At 33.6% G+C, this 27,767-nt stretch overlaps 1 protein-coding gene across 1 annotated transcript in view; it reads left to right on the plus strand.

Moving 5' to 3' along the window:
• The first annotated feature begins 2,813 nt into the window (after positions 1-2,813).
• Positions 2,814-27,767, plus strand: part of LOC125055076 (cuticlin-4) — a 35,605-nt gene continuing 10,651 nt past the window's right edge. The window contains exons 1-4 of the mRNA XM_047657287.1: positions 2,814-3,056; positions 23,439-23,508; positions 26,219-26,363; positions 27,459-27,600. Coding sequence (XP_047513243.1) covers positions 23,439-23,508; positions 26,219-26,363; positions 27,459-27,600 — 357 coding nt within the window. The 5' untranslated portion in view covers positions 2,814-3,056. The remainder of the gene's footprint in view (positions 3,057-23,438; positions 23,509-26,218; positions 26,364-27,458; positions 27,601-27,767) is intronic.

Consider the following 27,767-nt stretch of genomic DNA (forward strand, 5'->3'; position numbering starts at 1 on the left):
GCAACATGGCGCGTAACCGAAAAACGTGACGATTTGCTACAAAATTTCTCCCATACGTCGATAAAGAACTTCATTCCAACACCGATAAAGAAGTTTGACTTCAAAAAGCAACATGGCGCGTAACCGAAAAATGTGACGCGTAACGAAAAAATGTTACACTAAATTTTTTTCCAACCCCGATAAAGAAGTTTCACTTCAATAACTATACCAGTAGTATTGAACGAGCCAAGGTTGTATCTACATTTTGCTCATGCTTTCTTAGTTTTATAAGCGATTTCCTAAGTGGTACGCCTACGTCTCAAGAGTGTAGCCAGACATAGGCACTCTCTTCGACTGTTACATTGCATTCATTCGTTACTTAGCAATTAACATTTCAGTATTTCGCTTATATTCTATTGTTGTACGCGATTGGTTAGAGTAAAACTAAAATCCTCTATTATTTAAAGCACCCCGATGACCCGGGAACCGTACAAGTATGTTAGAGAGCAATGGACATAAACACTAAAAATAAGAAGAATACCAATAATAAATGAGACGAAAATCAAAAGTTATAGACGTCTTACATTGTGCCCTAAAACAGAAGTGGCAGTGCACGAGGCTTATAGCAAGATGTGCAGATAAGAGCTGGACTTCAAAAAACTTTATGGAAAGGACCAAGGGAAGTAGGAGAAGAGGGTGATATCGAAAAGGAAGGGAATGGAGAAAGAAAGCCATGATAGTGCTTTGAAAAAAGCTGACGGTGGCCTTTTCCCAAGAAGAGTTTCCGCTGGAACTAAAGGAAATTACTATAACGAGTAATAAACAATATATAAATATAATAAGTTGTGTACTGCAAATAATTGTTTAGATTGGGAATAAATGGAATAATTTTTATATATCTGAGTAGGTATGTAGATAAAAATAAAGCTAGAGATAAAGTTTAACAGCTGATCCATCATCATCATCATTTAGCCTGTAGGGCCTCGACAGGTTGTGGACTTACCTCCTCATGTATAACGCTGATAATCTTTTTACGCAATGAAATACATATAAACAATGGGCAATGAAGCAATACGACTGCCCCATACCCGCTTAAGACGTTGTGCTAAGTGGTGTGTGATTTTCGTATTAAATCACGAAAGACCAAATAATGTAAATAGGCTAAGATAGGCATTAAGAGAACTAATTAAGGTCGCGTAATCTATATCAATTAAAATATAATAAAATTATACTAATCGCTATATAAATATGGATTATATGCGCAGTTATATTATCACTACTATAATATTATTAGAATTATTAATTAAAAGTACAGTTTCTTTACATTTGAATGAATAAACGTGCTTTGAAAAAAAAGTCTGACCAAAGAATAAAGTTTGAATATAAATTTTGACTGGTCATTACAATAATTAAAAAAAAACATCAACATGTTTTTGATTTATGCAAATTGCGAATATTACATCTGTATGAACGCGATAAACTAAAAACTACCAAACAAAACAATTTATAAATAGCTAGTGTGATTCCTGAGGAAGGTTTATAGACATATATATGTAGGATTTTAGGCGCGTACGGCGGTACAGGCGCCGTCATATACATATCATTTATTACAAACAAAAACACACACACATAAACACACAAAATAACAATAAACAAAGAAAAAAATTAAATAGAAGATATAATGAGAGATATACATTTTTTTTTCTTTTCCCATTCGGTTCGTTTCAACTATGTAATGCGTGTGTGCTGTGGCTGTAATTGGCGCTGGCTCAGCATTGTGCTGAGAACAAGAATGTTCCACAGCGTTGGTCATTCTGCCAGAGACCACATCAGCTAGTTTGCGCCTCAATCGTATCGCCTCAGTAAAAGTTAGCAGTGTAAGTAATGAAGTCTTGTGTAATGTGGTGTGAAGTAAATAAAATAAAATTAAAAGTTAAAAATAAGAATAATTGTTAAGAATTAGATACATTTTTTAGGCGGATTAAAAACTAGATTTAGATGCAAAGCAAATGTGGTTTTCTGTAAATTGTAGAAAATATCCCAAAATACTCGCCAGAATACACGAAACCCACACATGTGCACCTATAGGTGTTGGCATTGTGGCTTCAGCGAGCTACTCTAATCCCTGAGGTCGTTGTTTCGATCCCGGCTGTGCACTAATGGACTTTCTGTCTATGTGTGCATTTAACATTCGCTCGAACGGTGAAGGAAAACATCGTGAGGGAACCAGCTTGCCTCAGACCCAAAAAGTCGACGGCGTGTGATAGGGACAGGAGGGTGATCACCTACTTGCCTATTAGATTGACAAATTATGAAACAAGTACAGAAATCTGAGGCCCAGACCTAAAAAGCGCCACTAATTTATTTTATTTAACTACTCTAATAATGTATTCAAAAGTCACGACGATTGCTTTTAATAAAATAAAATTATTCTGAATAATAATAATCAAACCATAAAACTGCAGATTTCAAAACACTCAGTCCAGAGAGGGCAGCATGTTTAGGTACAGCTGCTCTGAATGAATTTAATTTTTTTTGTCTATACCACTTTACTAAAAAAATACACATACCGGAATTTTGCCATGTTTGCCATAGAGCGTTCGTTTTATTATTTAAAAAAAATATTTGTATAAAAAGACTGCTAAGCGCGTTTGCGTACATAATGCCCTCAAGTGTATTTATCTTATTATAGCTTATTTAATATATATTTCCATATTGCAATTAAAATATACTTAAAATCAAACTTACCGAGCGAGTTTCAATCCTGACATCATCTTTATAAATCGAATTATAAAAAAATACAACCTTTTTGCTGAGACCGGTTCGAAGTTCGAACTTCGAATCGCTGACGCCAGTTGGCCAAGAACATGCGAAGCGCGCGGTCGCCATGACAACGAACGAATGATATAAAATAAAAAATAACGAATTCGCGGGAAAATCTGTCAAAATTTTCAACTAATCTTTGCATTTCGATTTAATTGTGTAATGTGGTTGTGTATGGAAATGTGGTTTTAATGTGAGTGGTTAAACGGTCGAGTTTTCTCAGTTGCAGTAAGACCTTGGTTGTTTTTTAAAAGGTAAGTTTGCAATCTTGGAATGACTTTTAAAAAGCTTTGCTTCGATGCGTTTTGTTTTTATTCGTGAGAAGACAAAAATAGCAAGGTTCTGTCAATACGTATGAATTAAATATGAACAATATGTTTCGTATATGGTCTTTTAACTGTAGCTCATTTGCACTTTTTAAATATAAAGATTTATTTGAGATAAACCTTATTAAAAAGTTTTATGTAGTAATTAAGAGCACTAAAATATAAGAATTCGTGAATAAGAAAAACAAAAGATTAAAGTTAAGGACAATTATTTTATAAAATTAAAATGTTAAACAATTAATATATACATATATATATTTAAGAAGTGGATTAAATTGTTTAAACCACATCTTAATAAATTAAATTCCAGGCCTCAATTATAATGTATATGTAACGGGTTATTTCAAGGCAACCAATCAAGCATTGTGTTTATTTTGGAGGCTTTTGATCGATTGTTAAATATGAACATAAAGGTCGACAAATTATATGTATGCTATTGCTAACAGAAGATATATTGTGTAGCGTCTGTTGACTTCTCAATGGGGGTCAGTTTTCTGGGTCTAATTGAGTTATTTATCGGAAAAATAATTATTAAATACCCAGGAGCAAAACTTGTACGCACGGAGGAAGTATTATATTCTTACGTATAAGAATAATCAAACCATAGTAATAGCTAACACCATTTTATTTATATAACCTCCTCCTGATTTGTATTAACAATAATAATTTATAATAAATAAAAAACAGAACAGCAGGGGTCTTTTGTACTTCCGCATTATTTTGTTACACCGACAATTGCTATACTCTCCACCAATTGGACGGAGCTTAAAGTTAATAAATAAAGTGAATTGACTCCTAAGCGAATTTATATTTTGTAAACAATTTAAATACAAATTTTCCTTAATGATGTCATATTTCTTGACGATATTTTAGTTCCTTCGCGAAGATGCTTTAACTTACGACAAAAATGAAGCAAAAACTCTGTAATTATCTGTGGTTTATATAAAAACCAGGAGCCGTGTGATGCCTTTTATGGGTAATGAGGCATGTTGACTTTTTACGTTGGATAGCTTACTAGCAAACTATTTTTATAGGTGTCGAATATAAAATTATTTTTGCGATATTTGTAGTTTGAAGATAGATAATAATTTAATACCTGTGAAAGCCTATATTTCACTATATTCACTTTCAACACTGTTTTGATTTTTTTTTTAATAAACAAGTCCTTCTGTGCCTGACCATTGTCGATTTTGTATTCCTACAGCTTAAATTATATATATAACAAAAAACTGTACTAATGATATAGCACAAGACGGAATACATAATATATACAAAAAGGTTCATTTACCACTTCACTTAGACAGGAAAAAATGTATTAAAAATATTTAACTAAATATTTCCTAATTCGGCTGTGATGTGTGATGGTATGAAAGTGAGGATATATACGTGAGAGTGTGGGATGTGGTTAAGATGCAGGTTATTAAGCGCTATGGATATTCTGTATCCTTAAGCATATTCCGCGATAGCTTAATCAAGTCAACGTTTGTTGTGGTCTTTGTATGTCCGGACTGCGCGATACAATACTGAGGTCTTTGTATAGTTGGTGTTGATGTGAGAAACGTTAAACAAAGCACTATTTCAAGTCTGGCAGGCGGAAACATTTTAGACATATTGGTTGTCTTAGAAGGTCTAATTTTACTGTAGAAACAGCGACTTTTGTAGTGATTCGAAAGCACGACCTCAAAATCGAGAGTTGACACTAGTGTATCAGTATAAAATTTATATTATAATATAAAATTTTCGTTTTGCCTTCCTAGTTTCAGAGTTAAAATACAGTTTTGCGTTTTAACCAGTGTAGTATGCAGTTCCAGTATATCAGACACATCCCTAAGGATTAGACTTCAACGGTACCGCAGCTGCTTGAAACCGCATCAGACTTTTATTAGCATTGAATGACAATAACCTTATATTTATATATCCTTTAAAAAAATATTTGTTATATATATAACACGAGTTAATTTAATTTTAAATATTGTTGTCTGACAGAGAATTTAATTATTACGATGACCAGCTTAGTTTTGGTAAGTTTTGGTATATATTGAAACGCAACGCAAACGACCTACCATTTTTAATAACTTCTAAAAATATTTATGGATTATTCTGATTTAATATTAGATGACAATAAATAATAAATTTAATTATTTTCTAACATGTTGTTTATATGTAAGCAAGCAGGTTAGTTATCTACTAGAGCGAGACATTTATCTGTCACTTGGAAATTGATACTTTGACCTTTAAAGGTACAAGAACTGATTAATAATCATTATGTCTAGAATTTACAACTTAACAATCTGGCAATACAAAATACTATCCGTATCACCTCGACGTCCGTCGTTCCACAACTGAGCGATTTTTAAGATAGTTTTGTCGCGCACCATCGCTATGTGGAACCAGCTGCCCACTGAAGCATATCCGAACCAATTCGACATGGGGACTTACTTCAAGAAAAGAGCGTACCAATTCTTAAAAGGCCGGCAATGCACTTGCGAGACTTCTGGCAATGTAAGTGTCCATGGGCAGCGGTATCACTTAACATCAGGTGAGCCTCCTGCCCGTTTACCTCCTATAACATAAGAAAAATCTGTCAAAATTAGTGGGTTTTTCTAGGTTAGACCTGTTTGATTAATAAAACACACATAAATATGGGCAAAAACTGTGCGCGGGTTACGGTATAACACTTAATTAATCCATGAAAACGTCAAAGTTAGCACTAAAAATCTGTATTTTATATTACATTTTTTGTTTAACATATTATACTCTTTATATTTTTTTATTATTTTAACTGTTGGAATCCTTGGAATATAATAGAGAATAAATGAATATATTTGTTTTTGATATAAAAAAAATAATTTTATCCATAAAATAGTGTTACCCAAGCTTAAAGCATGTGGACTCTATCGACCTAAATTCCAAAAGTGTAGTCATTGCTTAACTACATGTTACCTAAATAACTTAAATTGTTACATTACTTGTTAATATAGGTACCGTTATTAATTAGTAACTGTTCTATTTGTCAGCCTTTGTCTTTTGACTTTAAATGGTTAAATAAAAATTAAATATTAAGCAAACACTCATACTCAAACTCAAAATAATAGTAAAATAATACTCATATAGGTAATCAAGTACACTTATGAACGTCAACAGAAAATATGTTAAATTTATTTTAATATTATATTTACTACCAGTTTTGAAAACGGACTGTTTTTGTCAACTAATCCTTTGAATTCGTTTTTTAATAACTACTGATTTACTCCTGACATACGCAAAAATCTTTTTTATATATTGTAATATATATTATATATCTATTTAATTATAAGTAATCTTAAAGGTAACATACATATGATAAAAAAAACACTTAGACAATACGGAAAGCCAAAACAGTTTACATATATAAACAATATATATATGAAACAGAAAACAAGTAAGTATATTAATAGACAATAATATAATACAACTAAAGAAAACTGAAATTTAACATTTGAAACAACAAATAATACTTAATATTTCAAATTACTGCTTAAACAAATTATTAAGCATGTCTGATCTTTGAATATCTCTTACAAAATATTGCATACGTTTGTTTGACAGGAAATTACATATAAGGCTGTAATGCTATAATGTGACTTATTGAGTATAAAAATTACTTAGCATGATTACAGCCAGTCACGACTCAAGGCTGTGTGCCCACGAATCACCCACGCGTGACGTCACTACCGGAACCTGACTCGAACATAATATAACACACCTATTATTTTATATTATAGATTAAAACTAAGGTATATGATGATAGTGTAGTCCTTTATAAGTGCGAGACAACAGAAGTAAAGTAATACTTATTACCTATAGAGGATTTTCGTTTATGTTATTGTTATGGCTCTTGAACACGTGCGTAACGTAAATATATATAGAAAACCAGCAGGTTGTAGGTCCAAAAAATAATAGAATGCGCAGATCACTGTATAGTGTATAGAACATTAAAACATAATCACATCATCAAATATATAAAAAGTAAAGGTCTACGAATCATCTCTTTAATGGTCCATTAGGTGTGAAATTTTAGTTTACATACACATGTATTTGTCACAAAACATAGATGTTAGGTAATTTTACATATAATAATGTTATATATTATGTATATTGCACTGTTTTATCTACTTAATCTTTTGTCCCTTTCCATCAAGTTGTATTTTTTTATATAAAGAAAAGAGATCGCTGATTGTTCGTTTTTATAAGCGTTGAAATGTATTTTTGGAAAAACAATACATTCATATAATTTCAAATTAATCTGTAGGATTGAGGTTATCCAAACGTCGCGTCGCCCGCGCACGCCCTTGTGCGCCGTATCAGGATCATTGAGTAACGTTTCGAAATGGATCTTCGTAAGGTATTCCAACCTCGTTGGAGATTTTTATTTATTACTTGCAAATCCTTAGGTAACATCTGACATACATAGAGAAATTTATGACAGAATTTATATATATTAAGATTCAATGATTTAGATTATAATACTAAGGGTCTGTTTCACAATGTATGGATAAAGTACCAAATAGCTATGCAACACATAAATTATTTGGAAGATAAATTGTGCTATTTGACATTCATCGGACTCATAGCTTATGATGGACTTTATGTGACGAATAGCGCTATCTGACAGTCGTGAAACGCAACAATAGTGTTTATCCTACCAATAAGTAATAAATAGCTAATTTGGAACTTATGTAGAACTTATCCGTACATTGTGAAACAGACCCTAAATACATTTTGTTAAAGTAATTGCTTTGTTAATATTCCTGAGAACGCACTTGCAGGCCCTGGAAACATCAGGTAAGCCTCATAACCGTTTGCAGGGGTAACACAAAATAAAACAAATGTGTTGAAGTTATAAGACTACAGTTTCAGAAAAATAATGGCGGCCATTATCTTGGATAGATGCTGTGAACTCGCCTTCGCCGTTCCTGGTATCTCTGGCTAAAGCTGGAAAAACCTTATCAATAGAACTTTTCGTACTTTATTGTATGATCTACAAAATGTTTATCAAAATCCTGGCCGTTTGCCTCTGTTACATAAAATATTGTTACGTTGAGAATGTAAAACGATCGGTTATTGAATTTAGTGTGAATCTGATTAGTTAAATCCCCCCATGATTATTAAGCTTAAAAAAAGGATTAGAAACTCTGGAACACCTGCCACAGTGGACTGCACAATCCACCTGTCACAAGTTAAATCTCGTCTAATTATTTTCTACTTAGTAGAATTTGTTTTACTGAGTACCTTTCAGGAATGTAAGTGAGCAGCTTATTTTAAAGTACGGAAAATATATTGAACTCAAGACCTCCGCGTTAGACGCATAACAGGAACTATTTACTTGAACACTTGCAAGTTAAAAAGTTAAGTTTGTCCAAAGATGAAAAATGTTTATACAATAAATTTCCTAAGCGTTTTATTAAGAAATTAAGCAATCCTCCCACGTTTATTCGTTTATAAATTTATCAATATGGTGTAAAATTCAATTTTAATAGCGATACATATATGGTTGTTGAGTAATAGTTGTTTCGCCTTTCTCGATCGCGTTAAATGTTAATATCTAATATAAACAAGGAGTTTTCTAATTTGATTCCTGTCATATTGAAATCTAGTATAATTTATAACAATAATTTATTTAAATTCGTATATACAAAGAAAGTATTATTGTTACTGCATCTCCATTAAAACATAAACTCAAAATAACTTTCTTCATATAGGTAACCAAGTACACTTATGATCGGCAACAGAAAAGATGTTTAATTTATTATAAATTTACATTTACTACTAGTTCGCAATTCAAGAGCGTAGAGCGGGCAAGAAAAACTGGCAGGAAACTCTCCGCCGCTCTTGTTAATCGCCAAGTTTTGAGTCATACAAATTGTTTGAACTGGAGCAAATCAATCCCAAGGATTAGGATCATTTAAATAATCGCCAAATTTATAAAAAGCTTTATTGATTAATTTACGTTTAACGAGAGTTTTGAATTTATTCAGTTTCCATTCGTATTCGTATGCTAAGATTAGTTCTGTTTCGAGTATTATACTGGTGAAAGTCAAGGCTTCAAGAATATATTGACCAGATAGTGTTATGACACTATCTGGTCATATTTAATTCCTTAAACTTATTCCGTACTGATTCCATAAACTTAGTTCTCAAGCTAGCAACGCGTAAAACAACTATATTTTTAATTTAATAAAACAAGGCTAAGATATACAATTATATAAATACCACTTTAAACAAAGTGAAGGGTTACTAGTGAAAGAATATTTTGTCACCTTCAATTATTTGAGACATGCCACGAGAGTGATAAAGACAAGAGATTCAATGAATGATATTTGTGAATAAGGATGTTAAACTCGATAACATTTTGCTTTGATAATAATTAAGTAGCACTAATTTTTTTCATAGAGTCAGTCAGTCAGTTTCGTCACGATGTTTGCCTTCACTGTTCCTACAGTGAAGGCAAACATCGAATTGAAACAACAAGAACAAGAAAGAATTGCGTACATAGAAAAAAAGACATATCCATGGTGCAAAGCCGTGATTCGAACGCAACACCTCAGGGCTTGTGCCTACTTGGAGAAGACTACTACATAGAGACGGCTTGGTATAGAGAAAAAAACTAGTTTAAATAAATACAAAATTTTGGGCGTCTATAAAACACAAATGGTGCGCAAAATTCACTTTACCTAGACTGGCTATGACGTAAAGCCTATCTGATAAGTGACTTTCTCTCGTTGTGTAAGCCCTTCTGTTTGTTTTATATATGTTTGTATCTTGTTACGTTTCAGCTCTTATCTTGGCTCAGATATTTGTTTCAAACAAAAGTTATGACAAATCTCGCAAATACCTACTTGAATTCTTTCTCATGGCCTGATTTACGCATGTCTTTACTAATATTTATTTCTCAAATTCAAAAAGATTAGAATATATTATCAAAAACATACAAGAACTTTTAAAAGTGTTTTATTTTAGTGAAAACGTTCCATTCAGTCTATGGAATAAAAAAATGGTTGGATTACGCATCTTACGCATATTTTGTCTCGATTTTAACCAGCAACATCTCCGTAGCTTAGTTTTTAACGCAGGCATATAACCCGATGATCCTATGTTAAATTCCAGATGTAAATCCTTTAAAAATACAACAATATCAGACGCAGAAAGCCTCAGCTTGTCCCATTCCTCATTGCTGGAAAAATTTGTCCAGTCTGAGCCCTCTCCACGCAGCCAAAACTGCGCTACCTAGCTGTATCAATCCAACTCACATAAAATATGACCTTTTAAAGGTGACATGTGAGAAGAATTTACAATTAACCTCAACATATAGACATTACGTACATCCGTCAATTACCCACCTGCAACAAAAACTAAACATATTATTATTATCAAATAATTACGTGGATTCTTCGAGCATCTCTGTCACGCCTCGTGGGCTCTAGTCATTTCCGGGTAACAGACATAAAAATTTACTTAATAACATTAACGTGGTTACGGTATGTAGCTGTGTTCAACGACTTTAAAATTTAAATACGAAAACTAATTGCTTGCATTATTTTAAATAATTGTGACTTGTTTTCTGACGTATTATGAAATTGTTAAACTGATAATATGTATAATTTAGGCATTTAAGTGTATGGAAAAACATACAATATTTTAAAGAAAATATGCAAGATATATCCTACATTATGTGTAGGTACTATTACTTTAATTATGCTGGTATTTTCCGAATACTAACAGCCTATACGCTTGGTATATAATAAATAAATGCTTCGATGATTAGTTCTTTACTATATATAGTACATTTTGATAGAAACAATTTTATAATTGTCACAAAAAGGCTTCAGATTTATTACGTTACTCAAACTCAAAATAACTTTATTTATATAGGTAAACAAGTACACTTATGAACGTCAGAAAAGAAGTTAATTTAATTCTGAATTTACATTTACTACCAGTTCGCAAGTCAAGGGCGTAGAGCGGGGCAAGAAGAACTGGCAAGAAACTCTCTGCCACTCTTTTTAATCTCTAAGTTTTCAGTCATACAAATCGTTTGAACTGGAGTAAATCAATCCCAAGGATTAGGATCATTTAAACTATACTACATGGCCAGTCTATACTATATATGGTTAGCTAGACAAGTCGATATTTTTTTGTACAGAACTGGACAGATGTTTGGATACAATCAAATCCCACCTGATGTTAAGTGAGTTGTGGCCACACCTGTCCAGGAGATGCCCGTTTAACGGCCGCTTTAATCTACTACTAATCGTATTAATACGATCCCTTACTCTGCGACTTCCAATAGCCATACCGACAGGGATCCCGATTACTAGAACGAGTTTCTGTACCGCGCTATATGAAGGTTGCGACATCAGCGGTACGGATATTTGGAGAACTATATTGAACTTATGGAGCAGTGTTGGCCTATTAGCTTCAGCTTGCGACTCTCATACTTGAGGTATCGATCCCCGGCTGTGCACCAATGGACTTTCTTTCTATGTGCGCATTTAACATTTGCTCGAACGGTGAAGGAAAATATCGTGAGGAATCGTGACTTAGACCCAAAAAGTCGACGGCATGTGTCAGTCACTGGAGGCTGATCACCGACTTGCCTATTAGATTTAAAAATGATCATGAAACAGATAGAAATCTGAGGCCAAGACCTAAAGAGGTGGTAGCGCTACTGATTTATTTTTTATATTGAACTTATAAGACCGGCCATATGACAGTGTTTAAGTTATCGAAAGATGTCCGAAATACGTAATTGTTTAAATAACCTCTTGTGAAAATGGGCCACACAGCCACTATAGGTAAGGTGAAGGTGGTCCACCAACGTTCATTAATGAAAACCCATACTGAATCATTATTTCACACATAACCAGTAAAAGTGTGTCAATGAGATGTAACATTATGTAATGATGAATGCAAAATACATCTCATATTGTTCGAACTTTATCTTATGACAGGTTTATGCAGAGGAAATATAGTTTGTATTACGAAAATAATTTAAGAGATTCATTATACTCAGACCGTGGAGGCTTCACTTCGACAGGAAAATTCGAGGGACCAAGGATAACATTCAGTGTCAAACTGAGCGCGAACTAAAACTTCCGTGTACCGACATACTTAGCGCTACGGACACTGCACGGGATGCGTCAATAAGGCTTCACCGCCGAATAAATTCAATAAGAGAGGTCACTAAACAAAAATGTATAGCAGTGTTGGCCAATTGGTCCGATTGTTGGTTCGATCCTGGATGTGTACCAATGGACTTTCTGTCTATGTCTAATCTAGAGAGAAGGAAAACTTCGTTAGGAAACCAGCGTGTCTCATATACATTAATCGACGACGACGATGTGTCAGACAGAAAGATTACATATTTGTCTATGAAATAGAATGATCAAGAAACGAATGCGTTCTGTAGAATACTTACCAACGAGCTTGACCCGATATTGTAATTTGTATGGGAATGATTATATAATTTAGTATTTATAAGTTTATGCAGTTCAAGAGAAGTATTTAAGGAATGTCGTATTATAGGATCATAATAAATCTTTCTATGCCTGCGTTGATATAGGAATAATAATATATGGAGCGCTTTCTGAGATGGTAAACGCACGTATTGTAAAACCCGAACTGCTTATTATAAAAAGAATGGGGACAGTTTATAGTAGCGAATTGTCGAACACAGACTTATATGTAAAAAATGTTAATTATAGCTTAACTTTAAGGTTTCGTTATGTACCTGGCACATAAATTTGATAAACGTTTATATATAACACTGTCATGTAATACATTGTTATATACTTAAGTCAGCAGCCCACACAGGCAGCATTAATATCAATGTTGCGATCTGTATTTTAAAAGAGCGGCTACTGTGACCTTCATATATCATAGAAATAATACAGAAATTAATTATAAATTGAATTAACTGTCTTACGGAATAAATAAATAAGTTTGACTGGGTTGGAAATAATTTGGTACCCGCATTAATACATATGCAAAAACGTATAGTATTTACAATATTCTTAAGTTTGATAGTAAGATTAAAATGGATAAATAGAAAATAAAAATTTAATGCTGGCAGCATTTCCTAACTGTATTACGATACTTATTCGTTGAGCAAGGAAAGCACCATCTCTACGGTCACCGGTACTATCTACCAGGCGCCAACTTAAATCTTTAATTAGTGCCTATAAACTTGAACGCCACGGATTCAGGGTCCAAAAGGATGCCATGCTACAACCCACTGCCACCAATCTTGCAAACGTAATTGAGAACTAAATTAAAAACTAATATAATCATTCATTTTTTATTAGCGTAGTGAACGTCTAATTTTGTGCGGAAAAACTAAGATTCATATTTCATAGACCATAGCAAATCTATGGTAACAAAGCGTGTTGTCATTTTACAGTTTTGTTCCTTAAAAAAGCAAATATTTTAAAGTCCAGTCCAACGGTAAATTATGTACGTCATCATGTCCCTAATCTTGAACGAGGTTCCGTTAGATAAAGCTGGTTTCACGATGACATAACATGATCAGCTGTTTTGATACGAATGTTCAATTGTATTGCGTAAAATATAAAACTATCTTGAAGTTATCAAGTCATACTTAAAATTAATTAAGATTAACTAGTACCTAATCCTAATATACAAAGTAACGTATGCTTTTTTTTCAACGTGCCTTTTAAATGTGATGTTTATAAGCGCCTGAGAAATAACATCTAGCATATTTATTTTTATGTCATTAATTAATCTTTATAAATTAATTAAGACAACTTTATTTATTCCTAATTATATTTTCTATATAACCCAATTGTTTTTTATATAAGTTTTGCGCTTATTATATTTAGTAGGTCTTTTAAAATACAATTTATTATATATATATATATATTTTATATAATATTGTCTATTGCAATAACAGTAAAGTCACAAAATTCTCGCCATGGAAGCTTTAATGATTTAAAGAAATTTAAATATAATTAAGAAGGTTCTATCTTAGAAAATGTTCGTCTATAAATTCTAAGAATGCCGCCTCTTCCATACATGACCGCATCGGTAATGACCTTAAGACCTTGCCGCTTGGAATAATATAAAATCAATCGTATGTTTACATTATAAAGCACATTTTGGCTTGCATGATTTTATTTCCGATTATTAGTACATATTCCCAGAGCTGAGAATCTTAAATCAAATAGATTTTTTTGTCTAAGATACGGTATTTTTTGCTTGAATCATTTATGTACAATACATTAAAAAATAATTATATATTATATTTACGCGAGTTGCGTAGATTATTTTTTTGCATTTTAGATCATTATCTCCCAAGCTTAAAATTAGGCTCCATTACAATCGAGTGTGTTAAAATGTGGGCAATTTGTTGGCAAAAAATTATTAGTAATTATTTAATCGATATAATATAATAAAATAAGGTAGATAGATAAAGAAATACTATACATATAGGTACCTTCGAAACATAATTTATTTTCGTTGATATTTTAAGAAAGGATCTTATCGTATTCGTCTAGAACCATATATATGTGATTTGACTCTCGATATAAATTAAATGATGTATACAACATTACTATTACTTTTCAATTGAAGATGATCATCTAAATAGATCTTTACAAACATGACAAAATATTCCTCAACCATTTTGCACATGTCATGTAAATTCTTATGTCCTTGGTGTGTTTGTGGTCTCATTTGATACTCATATGCTGCTTTTGGGTTTGATGTCCAGGGAAATAGTCGATATTCCAGTTCTAAAGGGGTGCACGCATTATGTATAAAACGGACGAAAATACACAATTCTTACGATTAGTTTAAAATCTAAATATATTGTAAAAAACATCAGTTGTGCTTAGCACACATTTCATAGCAATTTACATGTAAACTCCATATTTGAATAATTACATAATAACACCAGTTGTTACAAAGCGGTATTCTAAACATAATAAGTGCAATTTCATAATTTTCCCATAACCAAGTGGCTGAGAAACTGAGAACGTTTTCGCAAATACAATTGCATTACTTCGGGTAAGATGTGGTTACTTGTGGGGTTATACTATAGCTAATACTAGTTGATCTATAAAAGGCCTAGTTTCAAGGTATTATGAATCTAAATAAATTAAAGTATGCATTCTTCACATATATATAAAGTGATGGTGAGGAACATGAAAATATATTTTTTGACATAGTAGAAACGATTTTATATTGTATTTATGTATTTATGACTTAACCAATCTATCGAACACATTAAGATTATTGCTTTATGTATAGTATATACTTGTGGCAGCTATGTTAAATGTTTTAAATGATATACATTATCAAATAATGCGATCTTTTCCAAGTCTGCTGTTAATCGATTTAAAAAAAAACCGAAAGAAGAAATATCAAATTGACGTGTAATTTTTTTGAAACAAATAATTGTATTTTAAATAAAACATATTTATCTGACAAGAACAAAACCTATCAGTTCTGATAATACATTACATGGTTTGATATAACAAATATCAGTGAAAAACTGAATAACGTGCGCTACGCGTCCGGTTAACGAGAATTCGTTTACTTAAAATTTTATATATTCCTTAAGATGAGAACAATAGATTACAATTTTACTTTGGTAAATCAAGGCCAAACTTCCATTTGAAATTTGTACTATACATTATTTTTTATGCTTCCGAAAGCATACAATAGCTAGTTTATACACATTAAAACATACAAAATAATTAATAAAATACATGTGTTGCTTTCTCAAGTTCTGACCAAGTCTCAAATATGGTTAAAGAACGGGAGTCTTTTCTGCTATCTTACTCTGTCTGAACTCTCATTACAAATTACAACATTGTCCAATATTGCGTATGCATATTGGTCAACCTTGAACAATAAAAGGTAGAGGTGAGACGTGACTAATGGCCTGTGAACGCCTATCTAAATATTAACAATCCGTTCAAGGATTCATTATCTGTAGCAAATAATTATTTTTTATTGTAATACGATATTTAAATGTATTTTAGTATTAAAACACTAGCGCTAAAGGAAATCCAACCAAGCCAAGATAGTCTAGAATTGATTTCTGGCAAAACAAAGTCATTGCTTAAAGAGGAGGTCAGAAATTTTAAGAGGTTGAAAGGAAATATCTACCTGTAAAAAATATTAGTCAAATATTAGTAAATATCTTTAAATGTGGGTTGGCTAGATTTTGATTCTTAGTATGAGTTATTCTTAGAACCAAAATATGTGATATAACCTTTCACCCAACAAAATTGCCACTTACAAGGAAGATGTTGAATGTCGCAACTTTTTAAGATTCATTGAAACTAGTATAAGTTGATCTATGGCTGTATTTTTTTGCGCCAATCTGGCAGGAGCCACAGATGATGTTATAGACACTCTCAATGCCAGAGTGCTCGCGAGTGCGTTGGCGACATTTTAAAAACTGCTACGCTCTTTTCTTGAAGCCTCATGGATGAATTGGTTATGAAGTACCTCACTGGGCAGCTGGTTCTAGATAGTGGTGGTGCGTGGCAAAAACGTCCTTAAATAACGCTTAGTTGTGGAACGAAGGACGTCGAGGTGATATGGATGGAATTTCTTATCCTGTCTCGACGACGATGAAACTCATGTACAGGTGTTTAACTGGTTTCCGCCAAATTAGTGAATAGTCATATATCCAGTAAGACATAGCGTAATAAAATATATATATATACATATATCCACTGGTTTTGGTACACCATTCATCTGGAGACTGCCCCACAGATGGTCAAAAATGGTTTGATGAATAGAGGTGAAGTCTATGAGGGGCGACCCACATATTACCCCTCCAACGTTAAAACTGTTATACAAAAGTTTCAAACCATAGAGTATGTTTGATAGACAGATGAAATTATTAAACAACAAAATCACACATCAATTATTAATAAAAATTAACCTAAGTTTTATTAGGTTCACCGTTCAAGTCCTAGTTAAATTTTATAGAAATATTATTTTAACTTTCATATATTTTTACACTTTAAACAATCTAAACATTATATAATGTCCAATACATACACTTGCTAATGATTACATAAGTCATGTAACAATTTGACATAAGGTCGAGTGGTGAATAGGCGAGGTTGCATTTTTAACCAGTGTATCTTGAACTCTGCATTTTTATTAAAGGTAGATTGACATGAACTGATTTACTAAGCTCTTGAATTAAGGACATACCTATATTTGGTGTACCGTAATATTCTATTAAAATGATTTAATTTTTAAAATTAGTGGTAGTATCAATGTATTGGAGTTTCTTTCTAATGATATAAAGTCCTGCTTAACATATTCCTTTCTAGATACTGAGGTTTTAGAGTTTTCTCATTACGATTATTCCACGAAACATCTGAATAACTAAGTTTGGAAATTACCGTTGTTAGAACGAGTGCGTAAAGCTGTAAATAACGTAAGCTGTAAGTACTTAGCTGGCCAGTCTCAATAGAGATTAGCCAACCTACCCAAGTCGATCTGAAGAACATTATGTAATTAACTTAAGACTTTTGTAAAAAAAATTACATACTCGTGAATGGGTGCTACTTGTGGTGACTGGTCGGACTTGAATTCGTGTATGCGGTGATGTTAGTTATATTTTCGACTATGTATTTGCGTGTTGTTCACACGAGAATGTAAGTGCGTGCTCCTATTTCACCATGCCTCCTGCTGATATAGGTAGATAGACTAATCGTTGTTTTTTTTTTTAATTATTAATTAACGATTGATTACTTAAAATGTCATGTGGAACATGGTGTAATGATTGCAGCTACTTACAAACATTGTGTAAAACAAAAACCTTGGCGATTAAAAAGAGTGCTGGAGTGTTTTTCCCGTCCCTTGATTTGAGAACAGGCAGTAAATGAAAAATAGAAGCATTTAAAATGTATTTCTTTATTGACGTTCATAAGTGTACATTGTGTTACCTAAATGATTTTGACTTTGACTTTATAAAAACAATAAATTTAGTGAAACAATACTTTAAACTAGGTTTACGCGTAATTGTTGACGGACTTACTATGTGCATACAATTAATTTGATACATTGAATGTGCACAGTACATAGCAGGAAGGTTGTGTGGGTGACGTCACTAAATGACATCATTACATAAGGTTACAACACAATGGTTAACATTGAGTTATATTGCCCATAGTGGGTGTAGTTCACTTATTTACTAAGTTTGTTAAATAGCCAATTTTACATTGTAAACTGTTTCATATAACAAAATAAAACATTGTAAGATACGCTTGCGATGTCTACTTTAGGTATACGGTGCCTCCATCTATAAACCTCTTTTACAAGCTATAAAACTATGGAGCATCAGACAAATATCCTATCGAATATATTTCTTTTTAATACACGTAATTATTCGAGAAATCAAACCAGGAATTTACCTGTAAAACTGAATTTATTAAAAAAAAATGGCGATTAAAAAGAGTGGCAGAGATTTATTGCCAGTTCTCTTCCGTTCTACGCTCTTGATTTGAGAACTGGCAGTAAATGTAAAATTAGAAGCATTTAATATGTATTTCTTTTTTGACGTTCATAAGTGTACATAGTGTAACCCATATGAATAAATGATTTTGATTTAATTTGACAACTGGGTTAAGAAGTTTAAAACTGATATAAATACGAGACGAAGAATTCAAAGGATTAATTTTATAGTTAATTTAAATATTCGTGAGACATTTTTAATGAATCATTATATTTTAATTTCTTGCGGCCTTCAACAGCCTCCTTAGATGGTGGAGATATAATAGAAGGCCAGCGATCTATGTCAAGTATTTATTCTAAGATAATTTACTGAACAAGTGATCAGTCTGCTGTGCTCAATCCGAAATATTTATAGTATTATCCTAGTTTCGTAAGGGCGACTTTTATATGAGAAAAATAAAAGCTTCTTCGACTTTGGTTTCGATAGATTAGTCTTTATAGGTATTTTAACGTTTACGAACGAATTAGGTCGTTTTAATTCATAAAATTCAAGATTTATTTCACTTATTTATCAGCAAAAAATATATTTACAATAATCTTAACATGCATAGAAGTAATAGAACACTAATCAAACAGTTCGGTCCCTGTGGCAGAGTACGCTAAATGGCAGTATTTTCTCGCTGTATTGCGATACTTATTCGTCGAGCGAGGAAAGCACCAGCTCTGTTGTCACCGATTTAATCTATATTACCTACCTGTAATTCTTTATAGTAATAACTTTTTCATAGTCAGTTTAATTAAAGGTTAGTCATAAACATTTAATATAGAGACTGGTTCCATTTCACGCAATTTCGCTGTGTTGTTGTAATATCCGTAGTTTTGATGTCGCGGGATCGTGTGTTACAAAAACCGACCAATAAAGTCGTATATGTATTTAGAATTACATAATGGTGACAGAGTCCCAAGTTCTGCAAACTTGGAATAAATTATTATGTGATTGCTCGAAAGCGATAACACCGCCCGTTGCTCTCCTTGTTACTTAGTTATTATAATTTGTAAATAAATAGTGTAAGGATATTATTGCAAAAACTTATCAAAGTTTGACAGAATTGGCAATATAATGATATAATCTGTGAGAAGCATTTCAAGTAATGAGGTCCGTTCGCCTCAAGCAAGTTGTGTCAATAACTTGGTTAAATTGTTACGCAATATGTTAAAGGGACACTACACATTTATACGGATTGAGTTAAATGCCTTTCTGTAAGAATACTTTACCGTTCAATTTAATGTGTTCGTTTTGTATATAATTACTTCCGTAAGCATGCAATTAATTTTTTTGATATTTATTCAAGTAATTTCCTGCTTAAGAATTTTGTATTCATCAAGTTAATACAAAATTCTTTAGCAGGATTCACCATTTTAATATTCTTTAAAACAAATTAATGTGTTTTAATTTAGTTATTGTATAAATTCAGATTTAATATTATAATAAACTGATCTATGTGGCCGCTACATCTACGTGGCGATGGGCAGGCTACACAGCGCGCATGGACAAGAACCTATGAACCCGCAGTCTCCTTGACACCTCGGCAGATTAAAAGACTGCGCGGCCGCCCACCAACTAGGTGGCCTGACGACATCATCAAGGAGGTTGGGTTCCAGTGCATACAGCGAGGCCAGTACAGGGCGTACTGGAGAAAGATGGATGAGGCCTATGTCCAGATATGGACAAGAGAGGTTGATGATGATGTTTATGCCTTTGCGAGACCTCTGTCAATACCTATGGGCGGCGGTATCACTTAACATCAGGTGAGGTGAGCTCGTTTGCCCCCTGTTCTATTAATATCTCTATCTATCTATCTACATTAGTAAGATCTTGTAACATATAGGAGATAGAGCATTATATATGACGTGGGGAACTCTAATAATTAAATAAATAAAACTAAGGAGTTTATGGAAACGGACAATATACACCAATTAAACTTTCGTAACTGGAATAATTTAATTTCGTAATTGAGGAGAAATGTATCTAGTCCCTCTCACAAGTGCGTTCTACTTTCATTTAAGCTGTTCAAACATAGTTTATTTTAATGTAATTGGTTTGTTATTTTAAATATTATTGGGTCACTCGTACTTCCTTTACTATACTAAATTGATAGAAGCACTTCAGTTTTATTTGCTTAGATTCTTAATTGTGTAATATACCTACTGCCGCCGTTCATACTACCTACCATTAAAAATATACTGTTTTCTTTAACTGCGGTTCTCTAGAAGAGATTGCTTTGTATAAGGCAGCCCGTTGCACCACAATTTAAGTTTATTGTTAATATTATTATTTAATTCTTGAATAGAAAATTCTCTAACGCCGGCATTTTCCTTTGTTATTTTTTTTATTAAAATTGTTAAATTGTACAGTATATTTGTGTTTTGGAAATAAACTCTTTAATTCTTGTGCAATTAACTATAGAGAGATAATAGCCTGTAGAGACCTGGGAAGAGATTTGGTTTGATGCGAAAGAGGACCTTAACTCTTGGGTTCGCTTCAAATCAAATCACGAGGGATGTCCAAAAAGGGCAGTATCACCCATTTTAGTGAGTGCGTTACATACTTATCAAATCAATATAACAAACTAGAAGATTCTAAATATACATTACCATTTTCAATTTTATAATAATCATTTAATAAATGATTGTGGACGAAGACCTTGTCTAATATTTATTCACAGATGACTTCACTTCCTCGTAATGCAAAGAACATGTGAAGGATTTCTAGTTTTCTCGATTCTAATTAACTCATTATGTCATCACTAGGACTGACACGTGACTTTACTTATAACTATGAGCTGAGAAAGTAGACTCTTAAATACCTGTGCTAATACCCTAAATTTGGCAGGGGTGGGCAGGAAACCTACAGTACCAGAAGGCTGCCTTGCCAGCATTTTAAGAATTGGTACGGTCCTATCTTAAAGGACCCTAAGTCGAATTAGTACGGTCCTATCTTGAAGGACCCTAAGTCGAATTGGTACGGTCCTATCTTGAAGGACCCTAAGTCGAATTGGTACGGTCCTATCTTGAAGGACCCTAAGTCGAATTAGTACGGTCCTATCTTGAAGGACCCTACGTCGAATTGGTACGGTTGTATCTTGAAAGACGTACGGAAGTACTTCATTGGCTAGTTTAGTCAAACATAGTGGTGGTGCATTGCAAAAAATGCCATAAAAATCGTCCAGTGTGGACCGACGGATGTCGAGGTGATACGGGTGGTATTTCGTATTCTGCCTCGACGTGCGATTATGTCATATGGCCATTCGATGTCATGTTACCGATTTTAAATTCGAGGAAGTATAATATTAACACAGAGTAAAAATAGTTAATTATTATAAAATAATTACATTATTTAGTAGTGTATTAATCTGTTGACTGATAATTCCATCTCAACCATAGCCCTTCGAAGTTAAAGTAAATTGTTGATAAAAAACATATGCAAATAGACTTAAGTAATATGTAAAGATATATTTAACACGGCCTTTTACCAAGGTCATATGTAATCGCCCGTATAGTGTCTACGGTCTAACAATAAAGAATATGTATTAAAAGAATGTCATTTAAACATAACTTGTAAAAAAACCAAGACACGCAACGCAGTTCTTCTACCGTAAAAAGTTGTGAGATCCATGTAATACCAAGTCGGTCAATTTATTCAGTTTCTACTTAAGGACCTTTTGTGTTAAGTTATTACGTAATTAGCTAGCCTAACTACATGTCATAGTGACCATATCAATATTACAAATCTTTTGTTTTAAATAAATACACTGACTTTTATCCACAACGAAGGCCTGAATTGTTTCGAGAAAAAGAGAGTACGGCCGCTTTTTAACTCGACTTGGCGGACACACTGCCGTGCCCTCAGATTATCACCTAACATGGTTTACGTGCGAACAGTATTAGAAAATTATGAACATCAACAACGCGGTAATTAATAGGCAAAACACTTGCAGACCTCCTGGTTTTGCCAATAAGACCATGGGCAGTAAACAGTGAAAAGTGTTTGTGTGTGCGTGTATCAATTGAAATGTTGCGAGGTATCTTCTCTTGTTGTTAAAGAATTTATAAAAAAATACGGCTTACTTATATGAATAATTATTTTCTATTTTTATTTGACTCATTTGCTGGTGAAAATTACTGGAGATATTTCAATCCTCTTTATACCGTTTTTATTACTGTTAAATAAACACTATCGTAAATAAATACTTACATTCATCAGCAATATTGATTAAGTGAATTTCACGTGCGAATCCCTCCTTCTGGTTTCTTCTATCTGTTTGCCATAGTCATTTTTTATGGTGATTTGATATTTTAAAAGAGTACCAAAATTTTCTGTTTCCGGCGGCTTTTTCTCTCGGTCTACACCCTCTGTCTTCTTTGCCGATGAGTAGGGATGTCTACCGATACAAATTTACTGACGTGGAATAAGTCTCTAATGACGTGGAATAATAAAAAATATGTTTATTATAGAAAATACCTATCAATATATATGTTCATTATTGGTATCTTCTATAATAACCATATTTTATTTTACTCTCAGCCCTGAAATAGTAGGTTCGAACCCCTGTACCTACTTCTGTCTATGGGTGCATTTAACACTCGCTCGTATTGTAAAAGAAAACATCGTGAGGAGACCGAAATGCCGAACGAAAAATTGACGGCTCTGTCAGGCACAAGCTGGTCTTCTACTTGCCTATTAGAAAAATAAATCACGAAACAGATACGGAAATCTGAAGATATTACTGTTTTTTTTATTAATAAACTTCAATTTTATTGTTTCAGATGTGGTCCCTTGTGGTGGTAGCGGCATTGTTCGCGACCGCGCGGTCCAAACAATTACCACACAGTGCAGGTAATTTCATAATGTTTATATTAATAATCCGTCTGTGGTCAACTCAGACGCATTGCTACATCTATGGTCTTCCAAACTTCATACTATATTAAAAGCAAAAAGTGAACCTGTATAATTTGGATAACCTCTATGTTTATGGATGTGTTTACTCTGTATCCCTGTATTAGGATTCCTGTCACAATAATGAGTTTTTGTACTCCATCCCAAAGTTGCGACATCAATAACCGTAATTGAGAGAATTACATCCAAATTTAAAAAAGGTCGGCCGCTATTTGGAGGTACATTACGGGCGATCTTCCTTACCTCGCGATTATGGGATATTCCCAAAGAAGTTGATTGCATAGATTACAATTTGTTATAGTAAAACGTTTGATAATCTTAATTTTATATATAAAAGGGTGAGGTGTAAGTTAGCAGTGGCGGATTTACAAATTTTCAAGGTATAGGCTGTGATGTAGTCCTTGCTTGTACAATCCAAGAATTTCGTTAAAATTGCACGTTACATAATTTTGGGTTTGATTACACAAAATTACACAAACCATCCAGTTCGCAGAATCCAACCAGTACCAGGACTGACATGTATGTGATGAGAAGAGAAAGGGAGAAGAAGGAAAAACATTTTCTGCAATTTCGCTCTTTTCACTCATACAAAGTGTGAGCTGAGGTCGTCGTCGATTACTGGTTCCGCACAAGCTGGTTTACTCTAGAATATGGAAGTTTGCTACTCCGAATGTACAATGACAACTAAGAGGGTAAAATCATCGACAAATAAAACATCGAAAAACCGTCATGCAGAAATCTTTTTGATTTCTATGAAGTACAAAAAAAAATTCGGTTCCCAAATGCCGCCCCAAAATTCTTCCGCCCTAGGCTCCAGCCCCCTCAGCCTGCTGGTAAATCCGCCAGTAAGTAAGTAAGTGTAAGTTAGATTTCAAAATAATATATTTTCTTAAAGTATGTAAAAATGAATGTTTAAACCAAAGCTCTTAAGTACATTGTCACAGCGTTTATGTTGTTACCTACTTTGAATGTCGTCTCAAACAAACTCAACCTGTTTCTTCTAGACAAAATGGTCTATTATACACAAATAGACACAAAAAGCCCTCATTGTGATATTCCAATAGCTGGACGCGAGGCCGATGAACCCGAGGCGCCAAGAATTTATCGGGCTCGGTTTTAGATACGCGGAGCGGAATCGCCATAATTGTCAAAAATCGCTTATGATTGTCAAAACGTAAAAAAATATCGCTGGCCGAATGCCACTTGCGCTTGTCTTGGAGATGTCAAAGACCGACCCGGTCGTATGTACTTCACTCAGTATATTATATTAACTGAAAATTTGCTACAAAAAAATCCTTTACGAAAAGCAGAACTTACTTGGCGCGCTAAAAAGTATTAAATAACAATATTTCTTATTTAAATCGACTGGTCGTATGGACTAAGAGAATGTAAACGATAATTTAGTTATTTTTATACAGGGTATAAAGATCGTATAGGTTTATTTTTGGAAGTCTGTCTATGTGTATCTTATCGCTACAAATACGAATAGTTTACGCCTCATTTCTCCAGATCGGGCCACAGATGCTTTAAGATTCTGACGCAAAAATTTAAGTTTACGCGTTAAATTGATAACCTCCTCCATTGCTTTTTTTAAATTCGGTTAAAAGAAACGTTTCTTTAGACAAGTGGTATAATTAAAATATATTAAATATATTTAAATATGTAGTCGCCATAAGTTCATAAATCGCTTACAAAATCAACGTGACCTTTCCCAAATCCAGACATGGCTATTTCATATTCCCGCCTTGTATTTTTGTTTATCACGACTTGAAATCGTTTTATGCGCATACGCAGCATACTGGTTGTACCGTTGACCGATCCTGTAGGGCGCTTGCCCGTAATTATATTAGTGCATTCAACTTTTATATGGATGTTCTATACTAATAAATTTAAAACAGATTCTAATTAAGACTAAATGCGGTACCACCGTAGGATTTTAACATGATTTATTTTTATTAGTACTAACTTGTATGTATCAGACCCACAATTAATAATTGCGTAAGCCTTTTAACGAAGGTTTAAATAAGTTCACCATTGACTCAAAGGGAACTAAGAAAAGGGACTATAAGAATATATTTCACAGTCCAAACGATTATTACGTAGCGTTTGACAAAATCGCGGAAAAACTACCACATTTGCTGTAGAAAAAAGTGTTGTTTCATCAAGACATTGCACCGTGGCACAAATCAATGAAAACATAGCAAACTTCTTAAATTGGGCTTCGTTCTTTTCGCATCCGTGGTTAATTTTGGTTAATCATACTAACCAACCATTTGAAGAGCTGTGTTGGCCTAGTGGCTTCAGCATGAGACTCTCATCCCTGAGGTCGTAGATTCAATCCCCGGCTGTGCACCAATGTAATTTATATTCGCGCATTTAACATGGTGAAGGGAAACATCGTGAGGAAACTGACTTGCCTTAGACCCAAAAAGTCGACGTCGTGTGTCAGGCACTCTTTTTCCACAATTTTTTTCAATATCCATTTAACCAATTTGTTAAACATACCCAAGACGTGGTTACTTTAGTTACTAAATTGTATCTCTGCGTTTAATGTTTTAAACGAAGAGACACAATTTCACACTAAGTCGTAGTAGTAGTTAATTTAGTTAAACAGAAACTTATAATTATAGTGGTCATTACCAATTTTCAGATTTACCAAATACAGCGGTGGCTACAGTTACCGAATCCGACTCGGAATGGCCGGAAGCGCTCGCACCACTTGACACCCTCGCCGTCGCGTGCGAGAGGGACAACATGCACGTCACTATATCGCTCTCAACTAGTCATGCTAACAGGTAATTTATTATTTTTTTATAATCCCCACAAAGGTTCATTCTTCCTTCAGTGATAATTTTTCATACGTAATACCACAAGAGCTTCAAAATTATCGGGTATTTCCCGATAGGTTCGTTGCAAACAATTAATATGGTCGTCATGACGACTATACCAGATAATTTTGAAGCTCGAGTGGTATTCGGGGGATTATTTTTCCGACCCAAATGTCGGCCAATAGAATTGCACCATGAGACGAAATGTACAGTTAACAAATAAGAATTTCATAATGAATAAAACAACTACTTAATACTTTTCTTGAAGCAACGACCAGAGAAAATTTTCACAAAAAATTTTCAGTATAATACCGTGTAGGTTGTACCACGTGACGTCGAATGGTGCAATTCTATTGGCCAACATTAGGGTCGGAAAAATAATCAAAGTAATTTTTTTTACCTAATGTAAAAATTATAACCCTTTTTTTTTCCTGCGGCTATTTGCAATCAGCCCTAAGGCTATTTGTTTTGTGGTGCTCTCATGTGGAGTAACTTCCCATTGGAAGCATCTACTCATCTTCTGCCTAGAGCTACTGCCGGTCTTCTAGCTCTAGAATATGGTGACGTTTTAGTCAACTCATATACTGTCTCATGGTGAGTTGGCGAGCAAGCTCGTTCGACTCTTTGTATTTAGCTGCCAGTCTCCGTATTTCCTCTTCCATAGTTCTCATTTTTAGGTGTTTGTGAACTTCGTTGTTGGTTACGTACCATGGTACTTTTGCAACTGCTCTTAGGGTCTTGTTCTGTTCTCGAAATTATAACCCTAATAAAATTATAATTACTTTGCTTTTCATTGTAACATAAAAGCAAAGTAATTAATAATAGTGGAAGTTGGCTAGATGTAGATTGTAGGTAATGTCTCGATTCGTACTTGGCCATAATATCTAGCACTAAAAAAGACTTAGGGTCCTTCAAGAAAGGAGCGTACCAATTCCTGAAAGGCCGGCAGTGTACTCTGGCATTGAGAGTGTCCATAGGCGGCTGTATCACTTAACATCAGAAGAGACTTCTTCCCCTGTTCTATAAAAAAAACAATTGCCAATCTTTGGTTCTTATTTCCAGTGTCTACGACTCATTCAACGGCATAGTCTACCCAGCTGGGCTGGGCAGCAACTCAACATGTCTCCGAGAATTCGTTTCCGCCCGAGGTGATCTCCAGTACACGCTTCCACTGAAGGGCTGTAACACAATGTCTACTGATAATGTGAGTACACAAAATAATTCAGTTTTGTCGACGCAGAACACTTACCTCCTTGATAGTGCATTCATAAATTAAATATAAAAATGGATAAATAGAAACTTTAAACAAATTTTATAAAGCCCCTATGGCAGTGTATGTGTGTGTAGTAAGTGTTGCCCCTTAGCAATTCC

This window comes from Pieris napi, chromosome 13, assembly GCF_905475465.1.
Source record: "Pieris napi chromosome 13, ilPieNapi1.2, whole genome shotgun sequence".
NCBI classification, from domain to species: Eukaryota; Metazoa; Arthropoda; class Insecta; order Lepidoptera; family Pieridae; genus Pieris; species Pieris napi.